Source organism: Bufo bufo, chromosome 3 (assembly GCF_905171765.1).
Source record: "Bufo bufo chromosome 3, aBufBuf1.1, whole genome shotgun sequence".
Lineage (NCBI taxonomy): Eukaryota > Metazoa > Chordata > Amphibia > Anura > Bufonidae > Bufo > Bufo bufo.
In genome coordinates, this window is record NC_053391.1 from 560,892,316 (window position 1) to 560,915,668 (window position 23,353).

The 23,353-nt window shown below is 45.1% G+C and overlaps 1 protein-coding gene across 1 annotated transcript in view; it reads left to right on the plus strand.

Moving 5' to 3' along the window:
* Positions 1 to 1,585: 1,585 nt before the first annotated feature.
* Positions 1,586 to 23,353, plus strand: part of KCNH3 (potassium voltage-gated channel subfamily H member 3) — a 158,029-nt gene continuing 136,261 nt past the window's right edge. Inside the window, exons 1-2 of the mRNA XM_040422133.1 lie at positions 1,586 to 1,720; positions 2,229 to 2,341. Of these exons, the coding sequence (XP_040278067.1) occupies positions 2,263 to 2,341 (79 nt within the window). The 5' untranslated portion in view covers positions 1,586 to 1,720; positions 2,229 to 2,262. The remainder of the gene's footprint in view (positions 1,721 to 2,228; positions 2,342 to 23,353) is intronic.

The following is a 23,353-nucleotide window of genomic DNA, read 5'->3' on the forward strand; positions in this document are numbered from 1 at the left end:
ATGACGGACACTGTTATGGGGGGGATCTGTGGATGACGGACACTGTTACGGGGGATCTGTGGCTGGCACTGTTACAGGGGGGGGATCTGTGGCTGGCACTGTTACAGGAGGGGATCTGCGGATGACACTGTTATGGGCTGGGGGGATCTGTGGGTGGCACTGTTATATATGTGCCATCCACAGACCCCCAGTGCCATCCACAGACCCCCCCCAGCCCATAACAGTGACATCCACAGACCCCCCCAGCCCATAACAGTGACATCCACAGACCCCCCAGCCCATAACTGTGCCATCCACAGATCGCCCCCGCCTCCCCCCCCCCCGCTGCCGCCAGTATACAAATATAAGATGTTATATTAATTTATTGGTTATTAAACATGCCCCCTCAGTCATATTACTACCTTACATCCTAATCGCTTCTGTAGAATTCAGGCAGCCCAAGCCGGGCGGCTGGCGCGTGTCTCACTGACGTCACTTGCCTGCGCCGCCGGCTTCATTCAGGCACATGACAAGAGTTACGCTGCCGCCCGCCTGGCCTGCCTGAATTCTACAGATGCGATTAGGATGTAAGGTAGTAATAGGACTGAGGGGACATGTTTAATAACCGATAAATGAATATGACATCTTATATTAGTATACCGGAGCGGCGGGGCGGGGCTATACTACACTGACTGCACCGCCCCGCCGCTATTGCCAGCCCCCAGATCCTCCTCCCAGTCCCTCCCCGAGTCCCCGCTCGCTCCTACATCGCAGCTTGCGATGTAAAACGGCAAGCATTCGCCCCATAAGACGCAGGGGCATTTCTCCCCCATTTTGGTGGAAGAAAAAGTGTGTCTTATGGGGCGAAAAATACGGTAAGCCATAAAACTGCTGTATATCAGTTAGTAAATGACCCCCATGGTTTTTAAGGAAACTATTCAGTCTAACTTGTATTTTATTCATATAAATTCCTGCTCATTCTTAGCTTTGAAGTCCAGGAGGCGGTCCTATCAGTGATTGACAGCTATCTCTGTATACACAGTCATAGAGGGAAGCCTGTCAATCATTAATAGGACCTCCTCCTTGACCTCAAAGCCCAGAATGAGCAGGGATTTTAATGCATGAAATGCAAGTTATAATGAATCTTTTCCCATAAAACTATCTATCAATCTGCTAAGTTCCTCCTGCTCTATAACATGATGCCTTCAGCTCAGATGCCACATTCAACTTTTCAAATCTTCCTTTCCCAGTGTTATATTTGTACTAAATACACATAATTGAGGGTAGGTTCTTAATTTTCATTGTCTATTTCTACCAACATTCGTTCTCAAACAAACAGTAAATATGAAAAATTAGATTTTTTTGGAATGATGCAACCTAAAATCCCCTCCTTTGTTCCACAGAGAGTCAAGTGGGTGATATTCAAAGGCAAGCTGAGCAGCAATGAACCTCTCATGGAGGCATTGTTCCTTTAAGGAGATGAGCGGGTGTGTCAAGAGTCACTATGGAAACTTCAAGCTGAAAATAACGGCAAGTCTCTTGCAAGCAGTTTAGAAGAGGCTGTAGAGCAGGCAGGCGAGAACAGGACTGGGGTATGAGAATTTCGGATGCTGAAGTTCTAGTGGGAGGGAAAGGGTGGCCATAACTCCCGAGAAGAAGACTATTGTCACAGGGGTCTCCTATTGATCCTCCCCCATCTAATACATCTGCTGCTGGGCTCCTGGGGAAGGATGGAAATCAGGTGAGAAGATGCAGGTGTCATGTCACACCTATGTCATACGTCACTTTGTTTCACTGATGTCTTTTATTTAATATCTAGAATTACTTCTACTGGTGCACTTATTACACAGGCAGAGCTAAGTATAGATTACCTTACCGCCCCTTTCATCGTATCCAGTCTATTTCAGCGCTAGTTCCAAAAATAATTAAAGAATTTGCACAAAACCCAGGCATAGATGTCCTTCACTGATCTGCATTGCTGAGGGCTACCCTATAATACTGTATTCAGAATAGTTCTACACAGAGGATGTGGAACTACTGGAAACATTTCATGCAGTGCCCACCACTCGTTGACCCAGCAGTCACCGACAGGCAATGCCTGATGTATGAGAATAATCGGTGCCCCTAACCATAGACAGTGACGTGGCAAAGATCATCGCGTGCCCTGTGCTAGAACACAAACATTGGCACATACCTTCTAATAGCTTTAGTCAGGCAGATTACTGACAGATCTGTATTTTCTGTTCCAGCCTGCGCTTGGAGAGTGGGTACGGTGACAACTAGATGATGCCAGCCATGAGAGGGCTTTTAGCTCCTCAGAATACATTCCTAGATACCATAGCGACCAGGTTTGATGGTACACGTAAGTAATGAACATATCATCTTACTTCTGTTCTTTAGATCTTGAATTGCTAAAGGAGATGTAATAATAAAAGTTAACCATCCGATCAGAAAGGACATTCATGATTGTTATATTTATGGGACTAAAATGATCATTTTCAACTAATGGCTTCATCATTATATTTATTGCAGACATCTTGCTAGTTACAGTAGTTATAGTGGATCACTTGTATTATATCTTTTCTATGATTTTGCCTTATGTAGTGATTTTGCGCTGTGTAAGAGACATTTGCAAGGCTGCCAAACCTAGCATGGTTGTACATTTTATCTTCTTTGCCCCTGACTGATTTGCGTCATGGCCACTTAGGGATAATTAGCCCTTACCAGAATTATATTGGTCTACTATGTGATCATCAATCTCTTTTCTTTTAAACAGTTTTTATTAATTTTTGAAAGTAAGACAAACATGATAATAATATTTCCAAAGTACAGCAAAGTTGATGACAATCACAGGGAAATTATGCCGTCAAACCAGAAGAGTAAATTGTATAGTTATAAAAAGATATCTTGGTAGAGTCATCTCTGGAACAATAGAATGTCAAGTTGTAATGTCTGCAGATCAGCAGGCGATATCTTATACATTGTGCCACCCATAGGGTCAAACTCACTGAAAGCGATCAGCAAAAACAACAAAACTTTATTTATATTGCTGGTTAAAATAGATTAGTCCCTTGAATGAAATGAATATAAAAGGCTCTAGTGGGTGTGTATCAAATGGGAAAGGGGGGGGGGGGGGGGGGGTGGACAGATAATTCTCCAACCCCCACAGTTTAAGAGGATAGTCAGCTGGCTGTTTATACTATGTCCAGTGAGCCAGAGCTAATCTACAGTAACAAAACCTCACCGCTGATGTGGTAACAGTGATCAAACAGTTTAAGTGGACAGACTGCTGTCTGTTTGTACTATGTCCAGTGAGCCAGAGCTGATCCACAGTAACAAAACCTCACCGCTAATGCGGTAACAGTGATCAAGCTGGGACTCTAATTGTGTCCAGTCCCAGTTCTGTCACCCCAGTATTAGATAGCTAGCGTCCCTAAAGCATCGGATGAGACCCATGTGCTGTCTTAGATTCCATAATCTCACGGGACCCTAGCTACCGCTATGCTCTAAGTCTGACTAATAATTATACCCCCAGCTCGACGCGTTTCTCACAGCCCTTTGACGGGCCGTTCATCAGGAGCTCATAGGGCATAAATAAAACAGGTAGTGTGAATAGCCTAACAGACAGAGAGAGCTGATGATTGATGCTGCACTAAGAGTTGTGCAGCAGCACCGGCGCTAGTGTGGTCCTCTTCATAACTTCGGCGGATTCTCTGACGCTTCTAAATGTGAATCAGGCATAAAAGATGGTAAATGACACGGGCCTGCCTGTCCCCTACCACGTCCATGCCACTCCCACAATTTTAGACCTGGCATGAGCGGGGAGAGGTTACAGATTGCGGCACACCTAACTGTTGGACCACAATCTGCACCTGCAATACGCCTAATATAGGCGTAATTTAGCTTAATAAATGACCCCCATAGCGTACATAGCAAACATCGTGATCCCATGTGGCCCCTATATCTAATTGCTCTGGGGGACAAAGTGGATTTACACGGCACTAATATTGGGACAATTATTGGGAATCAATGTTTCTGCGAATGCTCGTTCCTGATAATCTGCACGTCTAATGGTGCCCAGGGGCGTAACTAGAAGTGACTGGGCCCCACAGCAAATATTTGTAAGGGCCCCTCCAGCGCGCTTCGCACCTCCCTCCTCCTGTGTAAACCCCACTCCTTTGGCACAGTGTAGCGGTATACTGTATATTGTGGGGCACAGTGTAGCGGTATACTGTATTTTGTGGGGCACCGTGTAGGCTATATGTGTATAACATAAACATATTTCACATGAAAACTTACAGTTACTTGGCTTGGCCCTTGGGGATCTCAGACACCACTTCCACACTTTGGTCGGGGGCTCGGTGGAGCTGATGTTGTGCTTTATCCTAATGAGAAAGATTTCATAATAAGGATTTGGAGAAGGGGCAAAGGGATAGCAGAGCAGGGAGAGGATGGTGCTGCTACTAGGGGGTCATACCATGGGGGAGTAAGTCTACATCTGTACACAACACACCCAGCTTCCCCAACACACCCAGCACTGCTATATCTCTATATGACAGCTGTCCCAGCACACTCAGCTCTGCTATATCTCTATATATGATAGCTGCCCCAGCACACCCAGCTTTGCTACATCTAATATACATGACAGCTGCACCAGCACACTCAGCTCTACTATATCTCTATATATGACAGCTGCCCAGCACACCCAGCTCTGCTACATCTATATATATATAAGTATTGCTATACAGTAGATAGATATATAGAGATATAGCAAAGCTGAGTGTGCTGGGGCAGCTGTCATGTGTATAGATGTAGCAGAGCTGGGTTTGCTGTGGAAGCTGTCATATATAGAGATATAGTAGAGCTGAGTGTGCTGGTGTACCTGTCATGTGTATTAGATGTAGCAGAGCTGGGTGTGCTGGGGCAGCTATCATATATAGAGATATAGCAGAGCTGAGTGTGCTGGGACAGTTGTCACATAGAGATATAGCAGTGCTGGGTGTGTTGGGGCAGCTGTCATGTGTATAGATGTACACTTAGCCAGCTATAACAGTAGCAATGCATCCTTTATGGCTGTGTGGGTAAATGCTTTGCCTCTGATACATGGTACATGGAGGTTGTGGGTTCGAATCCCAGACACATCAGAAGGCTTCAGGAGACTGTAAGATTAGATCACATTAGCGAGGGGGCCTGGTCCGCTGCGGCTATTTAACTAACTTGAAAATAAACTGTCACACACACTGCCGGGGCGCCGTGCCCCTTGGCAGCCCGGGCCCGAAGCAGCCGTTTCCCCTGCTTCCCCGGTAGTTACGCCACTGATGGTGCCCCAGATCACCCGATGAACAAGCATCTTGCTTGTTCATCATCTGAAAGAATTGGAGGTGCGGACACCTCAATCATCGTTCCTGGGAAGCAGATCATGCCATCTAAACAGAAGCTTATCAACTTCTGGGCATTGACCCTAAAAACTATATCTTTATTTCAATGCTTCTAAAATATCCAAAAAATAGAAAAATATACACCAACACAGAAAGAGGGTGGTCACAATGTCGATCCACTAGATACTTCTGTTATAGAAGGGTAATGAGGGTAGTAAATATGGGGAGGGACATCTTTCCCTTATTAAACCATATATATCCCTTAGCCAAGAGATGTCTCCTGGTGATGGGGACACTCATTACCCTTGATAACGGAAGTATCTAGTGGATCATTGTGACCACCCTCTTTCTGTTTTGGTGTATATATTTAAATTTTTTTGGACATTTTAGAAGCATTGAAATAAAGATATGGTTTTTAGGGACAATGCCCAGATGTTGATAAGTTTCTAATTTTGCATGACTCAAGATTGATATCATTCGTTATCACACTAGGAGCTCTATCATCTAAACAGGAGCAATGATTTTGTATGGGACAGGCAGAAGCAAACAGTAGCTTGTCCTCATACTGTGGAGGAGATTCACTACATGTAAATGCAGCATTTCACCTCCACAAACGAGCAGCCGCTTCCTTCCCGACAATCAGCTGCTCCCCAGAGCGTGTAAATGCCTCTTTACCACAGTCAATTGTAAAGTACAGATGTTTTTCTTTTAAAAACACCAAGTTCACTAAGAGGGAGCCCAATAGGAGATAGCGATCCTCATAGTTGAATTAAGGGACATCATGTCTGAATTTAGACATTGTCTTCTGAGACCAAAATGAACACCTGGGTACGCCTCCAGGGAGGGCATCAGGGGCATCATAGCCATATGTATGACACCTCAGGGAAAGAAGAAAATGAATTTTAAACCAAAAAATTAACTAAAACTAACAACATAAGGACCAATCTTGCTGTACTCTCTCCAGCCTATCCTGCACAATTGATACCAAAAGGTTTATATAACCTCGCACTCCATTGGGTTTCGGGGTTATTCCCATCAGGGAGTACAGGTCTATTGCACGGATTGTCATCAATATTAATGCCAGCTATGTTAAGAATGTACAATCCTGGTATCTACTTGTATTTTTGTCCCCAGTTGTGTATGTGGTTGCCTACTGTTGACCCAAGTCCCTCCATCCTTTTTTGCTCCTCTTTTTTGACTTGGGAAATAAATGTGCATTAGTCAACATACTAAATTGCCCCAAAAAACTGTCAAGTTTCTGTTTATTAGACTCTATTCTAAACATTATTTTATCATTTGCTGCAGTTTGCATATTTAAATTGCATTTTTGGATTATTTTTGTACTATTTATGTAAAAAAAATAATATATAAATATGTGCATATCTTTTTCACACAACGAACCATAATCGTCCCTCGTTAGTCATCCAAAATGTTGGGAGGTATGTGTTATGTAACATCTCTGTTTGGCCCAAAAAAATATACAGTATTTACAAATCATACAACAATCAAAACTGCAAGGAACTTTAATATATGAGATGGTTTATGAATGAGGAAGGACATGTGCAGGAGTAAGAGCTGCCAATACTTAGCAAAAGTCCAGTTTGACTTTCTTCAACTTCGGTTTTGGAATTAAGGCCTCTTTCACACGGGCGTCATGTTTTTTGCCCGGATAAGATGCGGGTGCATTGCGGGAAAATGCGTGATTTTTCCGCGCGAGTGCAAAACATTGTAATGCGTTTTGCACGCGCGTGAGAAAAATCGGCATGTTTGGTACCCAAACCGGAACTTCTTCAAAGAAGTTCAGGTTTGGGTTAGGTGTTCTGTAGATTGTATTATTTTCCCTAATAACATGGTTATAAGGGAAAATAATAGCATTCTTAATACAGAATGTTTAGTAAAATAGGGCTGGAGGGGTTAAAAAAAAATTACAAATAATTTAACTCACCTTAATCCACTTGATCGCGCAGCCGGCATCTCTTCTGTCTTCTTCTTTGCTGTGCACAGGAATAGGACCTTTGATGACTTCACTGTGCTCATCACATGGCCCAATCACATGGTTCATCACCATGGTGAGGGACCATGTGATTGGATCATTTGATGTGACGTCACCACAGGTCCTTAGCCGGCAGCTCAACATTACAGAAGAAGACAGAGATCCGCAACTACGCGATCAAGTGGACTCGGTGAGTTCATAATTATTTTTTTTTAACCCCTCCATCACTATTTTACTTTGCATTCTGTATTCAGAATGCTATTATTTTCCCTTATAACCATGTTATAAGGGAAAATAATACAGATCGGGTCCCCAGCCCGATCATCATCTAGCAACCGTGCTTGAAAATCGCACCGCATCCGCACTTGCTTGCGGATGCTTGTGAATTTCACGCGGCCCCAATCACTGCTATGGGGCCTGCGTTGCGTGAAAAACGCAGAATATAGAGATTGCTGCGATTTTCACGCAACGCACAAGTGATGCGTGAAAATCACAGCTCATGTGCACAGCCCCATAGAAATGAATGGGTCAGGATTCAGTGCGGGTGCAATGCGTTCACGTCACGCATTGCACCCGCGCGGAATACTCGCCCGTCTGAAAGGGGCCTAAGAGTCAAGATTGGAATACACTCGCTGGCGTCGTTTTATCACTCTGTGGCTCATAGCAGCATAATGATAATAATAGTCTATTATAGAAGGAGGCTGGAGATCTTTAGTCACAAACAATTAGCACTTGAGTCTTCCCGCAGCATTGTAAAAGCTGACATTTTCATGTCATCACGCAGTGGTATTGGTATAAAAATAGAGATCCTGATGACCACTGCTGCAGCAGTCCATTCCTACACTGAGAACGCTCCGTGCTGACAAGAAATAAATGCCTGAAATCCTGCCTCTAACCCTTTTATCTTCTCCCTAAATTACTACTCAGTCCAACTTTTCCTTATTAAAGGGCCACTTGGAGAGAGAAGTGAAAAACAAAGTTGCGGCACTCACCGAAGTGTATCAAAAAGTATCCTTTATTGTAGCTTCCTCAACAGGTAGCAGTGGGGATCCAGGGCGGACACATAGTTGCGAGCAGCGACGGCCGTTTCGCGCGCTCAGACGCGCTTCCTCAGGCCACTGATTACGTCATTGCGCATATGTGCGCTTTATGCAAAGTGGATGAGGGGACGGCCGACGCCGTCAGCAAGTATCTCACTCCCACGGATATGACGTGTTAAAATTACATGCAAAACGACAGGTTAGGTTACAATCATATGGTTAATTGGGCCAGAATTAGGACAAATAAAGGGAGCATATACATAGAGAGGACGAATGTTGCAAAATACATATTAGAGCATGTAAGAGATTCGGAAATGAGATAACTGGTCTAAGCTACGATAATGGATCAGAATGCTTTAACATGGACCAAAGTCCGCGGTACGTGTATAAGGCCTGATAGAACAGCTACAAAGCTTTTTGCTGCAAGGGATGAAAAGGGAGGATCTGCTTCTACATGGGAAAGACAAATCGCCACAAAGTCCCTCCATATATGGGCGCCTGGAATGTCACAAGAATACAGACATGTCATTTCTGTCATTCATTCCTACCGCACGCATGGCTTCCGTACGCATAATCCACCTTGCCTCCCTCTGCAGGAGTAGGCGATGCCGGTCACCACCCCGAGGGATAGGGCGGACATGCTCTACGCCCGCAAAGGAGAGACAACGCGGATACGCGTCGTGGGCCGTGCGGATATGTTCAATGAGGCGAGGGCTGCCTTTGCCTGATCGAATGGAACCAACATGTTCGCGAATGCGCTCAAAAAGGGGGCGAATTGTCTTTCCAATGTAGAAGCGTCTGCAGGGACAGAAAACTACATATACCACGTATGACGTACGGCAGTTAATAAAGTCCCGTACTGTATGTGATACACTGCCTATTTGTAGATTCCTGGAACAGACATTAAGTGTGCAGAAGGAACAATGGCCACATCTAAAATTGCCCATCGGTTTCTTTAACCAAATTTCATCTCTTGGTGAAGAGAAAACACTTCTGACTAATTTGTCTTTGATTGTGGGGCATCTTTTAAATGTGACCAATGGTCTATTTTCAGTGAAGCTATTAAGAGTGGGGTCTCCCTTGAGGAGGTCCCAGTTTCGATTGATACTCTGCCGGACCATTTCGGCAACCGGACTACTCAACTGAAGATTTAAACACCCCTTTAGAAAAAGCACGAGAAGGGGGCGTGGCAGACGTGGAACAGCAAGTAAGAGGAATCAGAAAATCGACAAGACGAAGACGTCAGGTCTCCTGGCGACAGTAGTTCCTGACGAACTCTACATACAAACACCTCCTGAAAATGTGGTTCTTAATCTCACAGGCTCTGAACTGCCCCAGGGCTGTATCACACTCCTCAATCGGGGGCTGGGATACAGCCTACCGGGACAGTTCAACCTGGTTGATTTCGAGATAGACCTGTTCTTGTCTATACGCAAGTTATATCTTAAGAGATTGTTCTCTGAAACCACCCCCCAGGTCCTCAACCCCTTACAGGGGGAGGTTCCTGCCACAATGTCTATTACTGATTTTCATTTGTCCGGTAAATTCAGTGATGAAGAAATTTCCTGCATCCATTTCCTTTCCAGCACTGAACCAGATGAACCCACAGAGGGAGTAGAATATTCCAATAAATACACAGGAGGCATCAGGTCCACCTTCCTTCCTCCCATGCCGGCCGGCTCACCTATTGACCTTTTCCATAAACAAGTTTTGAAAGAAATACGTGCGCTGGTGTACCCAGCAGCACCTTCCAACCTTTCGGTGGAAGAGTCTGACGCTTTATTGTGGTTAGGGAAGCAGAAAAATATGGTGATTAAGCCGGCCGACAAGGGAGGGAATGTGGTCCTGATGTCGAGGGAGTATTATATGGAGGAGGCCAATAGACAGCTGGGAGATAGTACGGTTTACAAGAAGCTTAGGGGGAACCCGATACCAGAAATATCTTCCAAACTTTATCGGTTTATTGACCAGCACATATACAATGGGTTTTTACCTAAAAATTTCAGGGATAAACTCGTGCCAGCCTTTCCAAAAATCCCCACCTGGTACTTTGTACCAAAAATTCACAAGTCCCCTACCCGGCCACCGGGACGCCCCATTGTGGCAGGTATCGGTTCAGTGCTGGAACCTTTATCCGGCTATATTGATTGGCTCCTTAGACCTTTACTAAGGAGCACTCCGACATATCTTAAGGACACGGGAGACTTCCTCCGGGCACTCCGTGCCTTGGAGTGGCGGGAGGAATTCAGTCTCGTGTCCTTAGATGTCGAGAGCCTTTACACCAGAATACCCCATGATCTTGGTTTGAGGGCTGTTGACACAGTCCTGAGCAGAAGCAATAAGAGTGCGGTTTTCATTGAATTCGTCCACAGGGCATTGGACCTTGTTTTGTCAAACAACGTCTTTCAATTTGATGGACAGTGGTACCGCCAGGTACTAGGTACGGCAATGGGCACGCCTGTTTCGTGCACATTCGCCAACCTGTACCTGGCGGTATTTGAGGAGACCTATATTTTCGCGGTGGATAACCCCTATGTGAGACACATTAGCCTATTTCTGAGATATGTGGACGACATTTTTCTGGTCTGGTCGGGGAGCGAGGAGTCTTGTCGTGCATTTGTCGACCATCTTAACGTATGTAACCACATGAACATGAAGTTCACCATCAATTTTGGTGGTGAAGTTCTGGATTTTCTAGATGTACATGTTATGGTTAAAGATGGAGCGATACACACCTGTGGTTATCGCAAGCCGACAGCGACTAACTCGCTCCTCCACCAGACCAGTTTCCATCCAGCATCCGTCACACGCGCAGTCCCATACGGGCAGTTTGTCCGTCTGCGTAGAATCAATGACACGGACGAAGGTTTCCTTCGCCAAGCTGAGGAACTCAGGGCTAGGCTCATTGATAGGGGTTATCCGCCGCGAGAAGTCTCCACAGCTTTATTAAAAGCATCCACACTTGAACGTAATTCGTTGCTCACTGAACGGAGCAACAGTACCAAACCTTCACGCTTCGCTTTTACATTCCAATATAGTCCGGTTGCCGAAATGGTCCGGCAGAGTATCAATCGAAACTGGGACCTCCTCAAGGGAGACCCCACTCTTAATAGCTTCACTGAAAATAGACCATTGGTCACATTTAAAAGATGCCCCACAATCAAAGACAAATTAGTCAGAAGTGTTTTCTCTTCACCAAGAGATGAAATTTGGTTAAAGAAACCGATGGGCAATTTTAGATGTGGCCATTGTTCCTTCTGCACACTTAATGTCTGTTCCAGGAATCTACAAATAGGCAGTGTATCACATACAGTACGGGACTTTATTAACTGCCGTACGTCATACGTGGTATATGTAGTTTTCTGTCCCTGCAGACGCTTCTACATTGGAAAGACAATTCGCCCCCTTTTTGAGCGCATTCGCGAACATGTTGGTTCCATTCGATCAGGCAAAGGCAGCCCTCGCCTCATTGAACATATCTGCACGGCCCACGACGCGTATCCGCGTTGTCTCTCCTTTGCGGGCGTAGAGCATGTCCGCCCTATCCCTCGGGGTGGTGACCGGCATCGCCTACTCCTGCAGAGGGAGGCAAGGTGGATTATGCGTACGGAAGCCATGCGTGCGGTAGGAATGAATGACAGAAATGACATGTCTGTATTCTTGTGACATTCCAGGCGCCCATATATGGAGGGACTTTGTGGCGATTTGTCTTTCCCATGTAGAAGCAGATCCTCCCTTTTCATCCCTTGCAGCAAAAAGCTTTGTAGCTGTTCTATCAGGCCTTATACACGTACCGCGGACTTTGGTCCATGTTAAAGCATTCTGATCCATTATCGTAGCTTAGACCAGTTATCTCATTTCCGAATCTCTTACATGCTCTAATATGTATTTTGCAACATTCGTCCTCTCTATGTATATGCTCCCTTTATTTGTCCTAATTCTGGCCCAATTAACCATATGATTGTAACCTAACCTGTCGTTTTGCATGTAATTTTAACACGTCATATCCGTGGGAGTGAGATACTTGCTGACGGCGTCGGCCGTCCCCTCATCCACTTTGCATAAAGCGCACATATGCGCAATGACGTAATCAGTGGCCTGAGGAAGCGCGTCTGAGCGCGCGAAACGGCCGTCGCTGCTCGCAACTATGTGTCCGCCCTGGATCCCCACTGCTACCTGTTGAGGAAGCTACAATAAAGGATACTTTTTGATACACTTCGGTGAGTGCCGCAACTTTGTTTTTCACTTCTCTCTCCAAGTTGCCATTTGTATACTATACACTATTTTGCTGAGCACCACGTTTAGAAGTGTTCCTGACTGCATCTGGCTAGGTTTTTGCAAGGCGTATTCAGTGCATGCAGTGCCGCCTGTTCACGGTTCATGTCTCCCTCCTCTCTATTCTTATTAAAGGGCCATGTCCATCAGAAAGGGAAATGTTTTGCTACTGGATTAAACTCCACAAACTTGGACGTGCTGTCTCCGTTTGTTTTATTTTTACTTTTTATTGTTCAATACATTTGTAAAGGGGATTTTTTACCACCCCCTGGAGACGAGCACCCACCACATATTTGTTCTAAGGAGATCTGTTCATCACTTGATTTTCACAAGGTAAGATCCTGATCAGTTATTGACAGACTCGCCTGTAGGACCACCCACTGGACTCCTAACCATTAAAAGAGCAATGTAGAGATGATTTTTCCCACAATTCAACCTGCTCAGCTCCTCCTGCTCCATAACATGCTGCCTGCAGATCAGACACGATGCTCAGTGACAGGTTCCACTTTAATCATGTATTGCAAGAAAGCTGGTTCCTGTATGTTTTATGTGACCTTTGGGAGTGATATTTGAAGGTTTTTCAGCTGTGTTGATATATAAAATTCTTGAGTATTATTCAGAAATGTTGCTGAGCTCAGAGCAAGTGTAGATTTTGGCTATAATTTAGGCCAGTTTTCTGGTGTAAATTACTGTAAATATGCTAGACCACCATGGCCCAACCACCTTCCTCCCCGTCTCATCCCCACAATGCCCATTTGTGTGGCGTAAAGGGGGAAAAAGTGACAGTTGTTTGACTTTTGGCCCCCAAAAGGTGCAAAATCTTGACATGTACCACTTTTTTAGACAGGTTTAGTGTTTGTCCACCATGAACTCAATGGCAGCCAAGGACTGTGTCCAGTAACAGCTATAGAGTGGTGAGTTATGACCACCAGAATTTTGACATTTAAAAAGCAGGTAGGGAGTGGGCCATTTATTAAGACTGACGTTTTAGACGCCAGTCTTAATAAAGACCTGCAATGGCGGTGGATCGCCAAAGTTATGAAGAGGCGTTGGCCTTTCCATAACTTTGGTGGATCCTCCGCCACTTCTACATGTAAGACAACTTCCTTGCTGTCCTACATTTTAGACCCTTTTCTATTCCTTAAAACAAATGTAGAAAATGGTAAATGAGTCGGGCTTGACGCCCACTTTTTTAGACCTGATATGAGCAGGGAGAAGTAGCAGATTGCGGCGCAAAGGACCTTTGCGCCACAATATGAACCAGAAATACTCCTAATTTAGGCATATTTCTGTTTAATAAATGCCCCACCTTGAGTTTCAAGCTCTATGGAAATATAGTAAAGGCTAATTTATCGTTTATTTATATAAAAAGGGAGGAGTAATAGGAATTCTTTAAAGAGGTTGTTAAGGATTAGAAAAAAAAGGTTTTCTTTTTTTCCCAGAAAGAACACCAGCCCAAATGTATTAATGTGCCTGCACCAATTCAATAATCTGCCTGAAAAGTGTTGCACTTTGGCACAATTTAGTGCAATTTGGAACAACTAGGGTTTCTACAATTTTAAAGACTTGCATGAACAGGGGTGGGGCTTACCATGATGGTGTGGCTTTGTGATGAGCGGTGTGGCCTAAGATGCAACATTTTGCACCAAAGAAAGCCAACCAATAGTTGTTATAGAGCTAGACAAAAAGGTCTATCCCTGCACCAGATTTATCATCCAGCCTGAGCCCCCGTGATACATCTGGTCAAAGTCTAAGTTTACACTATCTATAGAATTAGTAAATCTGCCCCACCATTCCTATCCATGGGCAGTATGTGGCATTGAAATTCAGCCCTATTCAGTTGGAAGTGGTAGAGCTGAAAATAAATGGGCAGAGGAAGACTTGTTACTGCTTCTGGTTTCTCTTTTGCAGTCTACAGTCGTGGCCAAAAGTTTTGAGAATTACATAAATATTGGAAATTGCTAAAGTTTTTATAATAGCAATTTGCATATACTCCAGAATGTTATGAAGAGTGATCAGATTAATTGCATAGTCCTTCTTTGCCATGAAAATTAACTTAATCCCCAAAAAACCTTTCCACTGCATTTCAGACCTGCTGAGATCATTTCAGTAATCGTCTTGTTAACTCAGGTGAGAATGTTGACGAGCACAAGGCTGGAGATCATTATGTCAGGCTGATTGGGTTAAAATGGCAGACTTGACATGTTAAAAGGAGGGTGATGCTTGAAATCATTGTTCTTCCATTGTTAACCATGGTGACCTGCAAAGAAACGCGTGCAGCCATCATTGCGTTGCATAAAAATGGCTTCACAGGCAAGGATATTGTGGCTACTAAGATTGCACCTCAATCAACAATTTATAGGATCATCAAGAACTTCAAGGAAAGAGGTTCAATTCTTGTTAAGAAGGCTTCAGGGCGTCCAAGAAAGTCCAGCAAGTGCCAGGATCGTCTCCTAAAGAGGATTCAGCTGCGGGATCGGAGTGCCACCAGTGCAGAGCTTGCTCAGGAATGGCAGCAGGCAGGTGTGAGCGCATCTGCACGCACAGTGAGGCGAAGACTTTTGGAAGATGGCCTGGTGTCAAGAAGGCCAGCAAAGAAGCCACTTCTCTCCAAAAAAAACATCAGGGACAGATTGATCTTCTGCAGAAAGTATGGTGAATGGACTGCTGAGGACTGGGCCAAAGTCATATTCTCCGATGAAGCCTCTTTCCGATTGTTTGGGGCATCTGGAAAAAGGCTTGTCCGGAGAAGAAAAGGTGAGCGCTACCATCAGTCCTGTGTCATGCCAACAGTAAAGCATCCGGAGACCATTCATGTGTGGGGTTGCTTCTCATCCAAGGGAGTGGGCTCACTCACAATTTTGCCCAAAAACACAGCCATGAATAAAGAATGGTACCAAAACACCGTCCAACAGCAACTTCTTCCAACAATCCAACAACAATTTGGTGAAGAACAATGCATTTTCCAGCACGATGGAGCACGTGCCATAAGGCAAAAGTGATAACTAAGTGGCTCGGGGACCAAAACGTTGACATTTTCGGTCCATGGCCTGGAAACTCCCCAGATCTTAATCCCATTGAGAACGTGTGGTCAATCCTCAAGAGGCGGGTGGACAAACAAAAACCCACTAATTCTGACAAACTCCAAGAAGTGATTATGAAAGAATGGGTTGCTATCAGTCAGGAATTGGCCCAGAAGTTGATTGAGAGCATGCCCAGTCGAATTGCAGAGGTCCTGAAAAAGAAGGGCCAACACTGCAAATACTGACTCTTTGCATAAATGTCATGTAATTGTCGATAAAAGCCTTTGAAACGTATGAAGTGCGTGTAATTATATTTCACTACATCACAGAAACAACTGAAACAAAGATCTAAAAGCAGTTTAGCAGCAAACTTTGTGAAAACTAATATTTGTGTCATTCTCAAAAACTTTTGGCCACGACTGTACATAGCGCTCAATGTGTGCTATGTAGAGAACACAAGAAGCAGCAATGCCACTACCTCTACTGGAGCTAACGATCAATTCAATCACTGAGTAGCCAATCTGAAGAAGCAGATCTACAAGGGGAGGTAAAGACTAGCAGTCTTAACCAATCATGAGACAGGAGGTGTGTCTCAGACTACCTCAGAGTACCTAAAGTCATTGCATAGTAGCTAAACTGTAGTTACAGATCATGTGTTGTAATGGAACTGTGGTGAAAAAAAACAAAAAAACAGCTAAGGACCAAGCATTTAGGAAGATAACAGCAGGTATTCATCTCCTGTAGATATAGAATTAGGGTACTTTCACACTTGCAGCAGAGGATTCCGGCAGGCAGTTCCGTCGCCGGAACTACCTGCCGGATCCATCAAAACACATGCAAACTGATGGCATTTGTCTATGCATTGAAATGCCGGATCCGTCTCTCCGTGTCATCCGGAAAAACGGATCCAGCATTTATTTTTTTCAAATTTTTTGCGGTCTGAGCATGCGCAGACCGCAATGCCGGATCCGTTTTGCCAGAACTCTCGGCATTAATGCATTTCAATGGGAAAAAAGTGTTCCGGAATTTTGGACGGAGATAAAACTGCAGCATGCTGCAGTAATATCTCAGTCCTGAAAAGTCAAAAAGACTGAACTGAAGACATCCTGATGCATCCTGAATGGATTGCTCTCTATTCAGAATGCATTAGGAGAAAACTGATCAGTTCTTTTCCGGTATTGAGCCCCTGTGACGGAATTCAATGACGGAAAAGAATAACGCTAGTGTAAAAAAGTACCCTTACCTTACATATACTTTTGGACACTTGCTTTAAAGGAGTTGTCTATGATTTTACTATTGATGGTCCATCCTTAGGATAGGACATCAATATCTCATCTGTGGGGGTCCAACACCCTGCACCCCTGTCGATGAGCTGTTTTGGGGTAGTTCCAGCATTGGAATTTGGCATCAGAACTATACAATTTTGTCCATTGCTCACATTTATTTCAATGACAGCAGTACTACAGTAACCAGCTCTGTCAACTGCACAATGGATGAAACTGTGTAGTTTTGACACCAACTTTCAGAGCTGGAGCTACCCCCAAACATCTGATCGACAAGAGTGGGGGGTGTTAAACCTCTACTGATTAGATATTGATGGCTTATCCTGTGTTACATCATATAAAGTAAAGAAACAGTCACTTATGTTTGGGTCAGATCTTGGTAAGCTCTTGTTGTGCGCTCCTACACCCAAGATGGTGGATAACAGGGACAGATGTTTAAAAAACATCTCATTTAGGCTCCATTCACACATCCGCAATTCCGTTCCGCATTTTGCGGAACGGATTTGCGGACCCATTCATTTCTATGGGGCCGCACGATGTGCGGCCCCGATCCGGAAATGCGGACCCGCACTTCCGGGTCTGCATTTCCGTTCCTGAAAAAAAAAGAACATGCCCTATTCTTGTCCGCAATTGCGGACAAGAATAGGCATATTCTATTACTGCCGGCGATGTGCGGAAAAACACACACGGATGTGTGAATGGACCCTTAGAGCGTATTCTCGGTGATATGCAGGGAGAATTTACATCGTTAGTGCCCACGCTGGGATGGGTACAGAATGTTCCAAAAAATTGCTTAACAGGTATATTTCTGCAATTGTAGCACTATCATATACATCTGTATGTGCCCTTGAAGCAGAATCCAAGGCTATGTCCATATCTCCGTTTTAACATTCCGGTACTCTGTTCTGGCAGAGGAGCAGAGTACCAGAATTACTATATTCAGCATAGTCGAATACCGTGGGCCCATTGGATCCCTATTAACTATAAGGGGATCTGTCTGGTGTCCGGCCAGAATACCAGATTTCTGCCAGCATTTTACAAGCAGAAATTCGAGATTCATGCCAGAAACCCAATTGAGCCCATTATAGTGAATGGGGATCTAACGGGCCTCGTGGTGTACTGCTATGCCAGATATGGTAATTTTAGTAGCATATATCTCGCTATGCACTATTGGGGTCATTTATCAAACTGTTGTAAAGTAGAACTGGCTTAGGTGCCCATAGCAACCAGTCAGATTCCACCTTCCATTTTCCAAAGGACCTGAGAAAAATGAAAGGTGGAAGCTGATTGGTTGCTATGGACAACTAAGCCAGTTCTACTTTACACCAGTTTGAAAAATGACACCATATATATTCCAAATAGTTGTGTATGGACATAAAACAGTTAACACTGGCAGTCTTGGTTAGGTTGCCTTGGAGACGGGCTGGACCAGTCTCCTCTGGTTAGTTAGTAATTCTTAGCTGAAAAGAGTTAGAGACAAGATCTGTACGTTTGAGCTCTTGCCAATTAGGCCCAAAGAAAAGCCTCATCCAGGAAACACCATTCCTGAGACTGAAAAGCTTCCAGAGAACAACTTAACTGAGAGACTACCCCTGATGGAAAGGAGAACAGACATCCACAGAAGGTTCAGAACCATCAAGGCCATGTACCAGATCAAGACACTAAGGCACTGCTTGTTTATGGCATTAGGACTTTACTGCTTGTGGAAAGGATTAATTGCCTCAGACACCCACCTCACTTTGCGATGGACTGGCCATCCGAATCTAAAATCTGCATACCACAGCTTGGGAATTGCAGAAGGAGTAAATGAGAATGGAATTGCACTTGGAAAGATGGCAAAGTGTATTTAGCGTGAGACTCTGGGAGGAGGACTACTACTACCATCATTGCTACTGCCTATACACAAATATTGGGAGAATCCTGCTATGTGGCATACCTCAGAACTGTGCCTTTTTCTGAATTATAAACTATTACTCCCATTATCTATTCAGTATAGAGAGAGTTTACTGGACATTGCCTCCTTTAGCCTTTCACCTGCGATGCACCTGCCTTGCACCCTGCCAACTGACCTCTACCAAGTGCACCCCAACTGCCATAAAACAGGAGTCCACTAAAGGCCCAGGGTGTGCATTAGGGAATAAGGGAGGACAACCACCATGAACCACTATTACTCTTATCTTTGCCTCTGTTTCCACTCCCATCCTCCTCCCATCAGTCATCCAGCGGGTCACTGACGATGTTGATGAACTCCAATGTATGGAATTAAATCTACAGCTCCTGAAATGGCTGTATTTTCCTGTACATCATAGGTGTCTATGCACACAGCCTTTATATTTGAACAGAACACTTATATAATAGAGATTCCAGGGCCATTATGCGAATTTCAGCTCTAAGAAAAAACAGTAGAAGACAGTTGTATGGAACGCACAGTGCCTCCCTAATTATACACTTCATAATGTCTTTTCACACAAGTGACGGCGAGGCACCTGTTCCAGTTAACTAGCTGCGCATTTGTAGAGATCCGGTGAAATTTAATCAGGGTATCTGTGGCAGCTTGTGCAGAGCAGACACTTTCAAGCCTGCGTGTGTTTCTGTCCTCCCCCTGTGTAACTAGAGGTGATAGGAAGGGCTGGGAGCCAGCAGTAATAATACTCTAAGAACGCTCTCGCTCCCCCAGGAGCACATCAATACATGTTATTTAGATGAAGGATTGTATTGGAGAACAAGTCAACAACAAGAAAAATGATTTAGGAGCGCAAGCAAGAGGCAGGCGATGCCTGCTTTAAACAGTTGCATTTCATTTCATGCCATGGGTTCAACGTCCAGGCAAGCAACAAAGAAAGACACATTTTAGGGACAAAAATTGACTCCTAGTTGTTTCCTTCACACTTATTTTCTCACTGGTGACAAAGAATGGAAATCCAGCACCAGCTCTGGGTCTTCCGCTAAAAATCTTCATTTTTATTGAGCCCAACATGTTAAAATCCAAAGTACAACACAGAGACTCCTGCAGAAGGTCAACGCATTTCGGTCCAAAAAACTTAGACCCACTGCTGGGGTCTCTGCGTTGTACTTTGGATTTTAAAATGTTGGGCTCAAAAAAATGAATATTTTTAGTTGAAGACCCAGATCTGGTGCTGGATTTCCATTATTTTTCATTTTGTTTTAGTTGTCCCCCAAAGGATCGTGCACAGAAGCGTGGTCCACTAACTACAGGAGCAGTGAGGGGATCATTGTATTTTCTCAATGGATGATCACTTCGAAATCAGTGATTCTATGGAGGATTGCATTGATTGTGCAATCAGGATTTTCGTAAAGGCATATAAAAGGGTTTTTCTAGGTCCCCATGTGCCTGCTCTGATTTAGAAATTCTAAGATATGAAAAACATTTGCAAAGAGCAGGAGCTTGTATAATATAAAGAAAAAAACATTACGCTATAAATGTCCCATTGCTCTGGTCCCCTACCCCCAGTCATGCAGTGATCATATGTCACCCATTGTTCATGTGACCTCTCTAGGCATTCACTAGCTTCAGCGGTCACGTGTGCATGAATAGAACATGACTGCAGTGAGTAGTGATTGGCTGCAGCAGTCACTTGAATGATAAATGTGGCGTCATTGCTGAAGGACTAGTAGGGACCAGAGCACCAGGGTGGTGGGACATTTAAAAAGTGTTTATTTTATACAAGTTCCCGATCTTTTCAGAATAAAAAAAAAATCTCAGATAACTCCATTGTCTACAGGTGTATATTCTTAGTGCTAAAATGTTCCCATGAGAGCACTGGTTTTCCAAGAGCAAACAAGATGTAGATAAAAATTCCATGACACAATGCAGCGACCCGGAGGGGAGGATGGGAGGAGTGTTAGCAGCTATGATGGCGGTAGTAGTACCCACAGTTCATGGTGACCAATCCTCACTTCGGCTCTCCCTGGACCGTACAGTGAATGGAGGGTGCATCCTTTCTTTCCTCGGGACACACCCTGGACTTATGGCTCCTGCCAGGGGATAGGTGCGTTGTCCTTAATGTTAAAACTAAAAGAGGAAGATATGAGGGAGCGCTCCCTTGTGTGATATCCTCAAGGTAAGTATAATTAGTAAAGGTGTATGTATCTTACCTAATATTGTTGTGCAAGCTAGGCCCAACACTAGACGACAGCGGAGTATCTCCCCCTCCAGGAGTAGTGCTATGCTGCTGCGCTGGACGCCGGAAAAGGACCACGTGAAGAGAAGTTTGTTACCGCATTAAAAAAAAGAGTGCTGCGCCGGAGGGCTCCAATAAAATACTTGTTTATTTAAAAATAAAAAATAAAACACAAAACTACAAAGAGCAACACGTTTCAGTAATATTAGATAGCTGGAAGGGTGCAAGGTAGGAAGTTAGAAGCAGGGGCCAGTAGATGCTGAAAGGCAATAACCAGCCCCAGTTCAGTGGTAACATAGAACAGTCTTTTTACTGTGGATGATGGGTGATGCAGTACAAGCATAAATCAGGTACAGTTCAGAGGTATTTCACAGAGCTTGCTTTTCCCAACGGCTGTGTATCAACAGCGGCAATGATGGTAGTAGTAGTCCCTGGGTCTCTAAATACACTTTGCAGTCTTCCCAAATTGTCCACAGGTCTTTAAAACTCATGAAGAGGGCATTGGCTATTTGTTCAGTCCCACTAGCTTAACCATCACCTTACCCCCAACCCCTCACCCTAACCCATGGAAATAAACACACCACACCACTGCTTGGATTTAATCGGCCACAGCAGCCGTTTATTGAATAAATACAAAATATATAACATAAGTTAACCAATGACGAGGGAGGTCCTAGAAGCCCCAATAACTTCATAAACGCTGGAACACCTGCGTCTCCATCTTGCCCCCAGCCGTTGAACCCAGCTCGGAGGCAGCAACTGATGGACGCGTAATTAGTTCCTACCAGCTCCTCAATGAGAGTCCAGCCCCTCCCGCGGGGCCCTCCCATCCTCAGGTACCACCATATTCCTCCACTTCAAGGACCTCCCCCGCCTCCACGACTGCCGCGACACATAAAACACCAACACTCCCCTACTTCCACTTCCAATAGGGTCGGGTGGGTGGCGTTTCAGTCCCCTGGCCGCACTGCTCTCACTTCCGCCTTCGTCCTCCGTCTCCGCTCTGGCCACGCCCCCCGCCGCCCTGGCAACTCGCGCCTCTTCTCCGATCCCGCCACCACTCACATTTTACCCTTTCCTCACCTGTCCTTCACCGCCAAGCCCCTTCATGCACGTCCTCCCCCACCGCTGCGCTCCTGTCCGGCCTGACTTGAAGAGGGCATTGGCTATTTGTTCAGTCCCACTAGCTTAACCATCACCTTACCCCCAACCCCTCACCCTAACCCATGGAAATAAACACACCACACCACTGCTTGGATTTAATCGGCCACAGCAGCCGTTTATTGAATAAATACAAAATATATAACATACGTTAACCAATGACGAGGGAGGTCCTAGAAGCCCCAATAACTTCATAAACGCTGGAACACCTGCGTCTCCATCTTGCCCCCAGCCGTTGAACCCAGCTCGGAGGCAGCAACTGATGGACGCGTAATTAGTTCCTACCAGCTCCTCAATGAGAGTCCAGCCCCTCCCGCGGGGCCCTCCCATCCTCAGGTACCACCATATTCCTCCACTTCAAGGACCTCCCCCGCCTCCACGACTGCCGCGACACATAAAACACCAACACTCCCCTACTTCCACTTCCAATAGGGTCGGGTGGGTGGGCGTTTCAGTCCCCTGGCCGCACTGCTCTCACTTCCGCCTTCGTCCTCCGTCTCCGCTCTGGCCACGCCCCCCGCCGCCCTGGCAACTCGCGCCTCTTCTCCGATCCCGCCACCACTCACATTTTACCCTTTCCTCACCTGTCCTTCACCGCCAAGCCCCTTCATGCACGTCCTCCCCCACCGCTGCGCTCCTGTCCGGCCTGATTTGAAGAGGGCATTGGCTATTTGTTCAGTCCCACTAGCTTAACCATCACCTTACCCCCAACCCCTCACCCTAACCCATGGAAATAAACACACCACACCACTGCTTGGATTTAATCGGCCACAGCAGCCGTTTATTAAATAAATACAAAATATATAACATACGTTAACCAATGACGAGGGAGGTCCTAGAAGCCCCAATAACTTCATAAACGCTGGAACACCTGCGTCTCCATCTTGCCCCCAGCCGTTGAACCCAGCTCGGAGGCAGCAACTGATGGACGCGTAATTAGTTCCTACCAGCTCCTCAATGAGAGTCCAGCCCCTCCCGCGGGGCCCTCCCATCCTCAGGTACCACCATATTCCTCCACTTCAAGGACCTCCCCCGCCTCCAAGAACGCGCAGCTTGACCTCCTCAACCCTGCGCGTCCC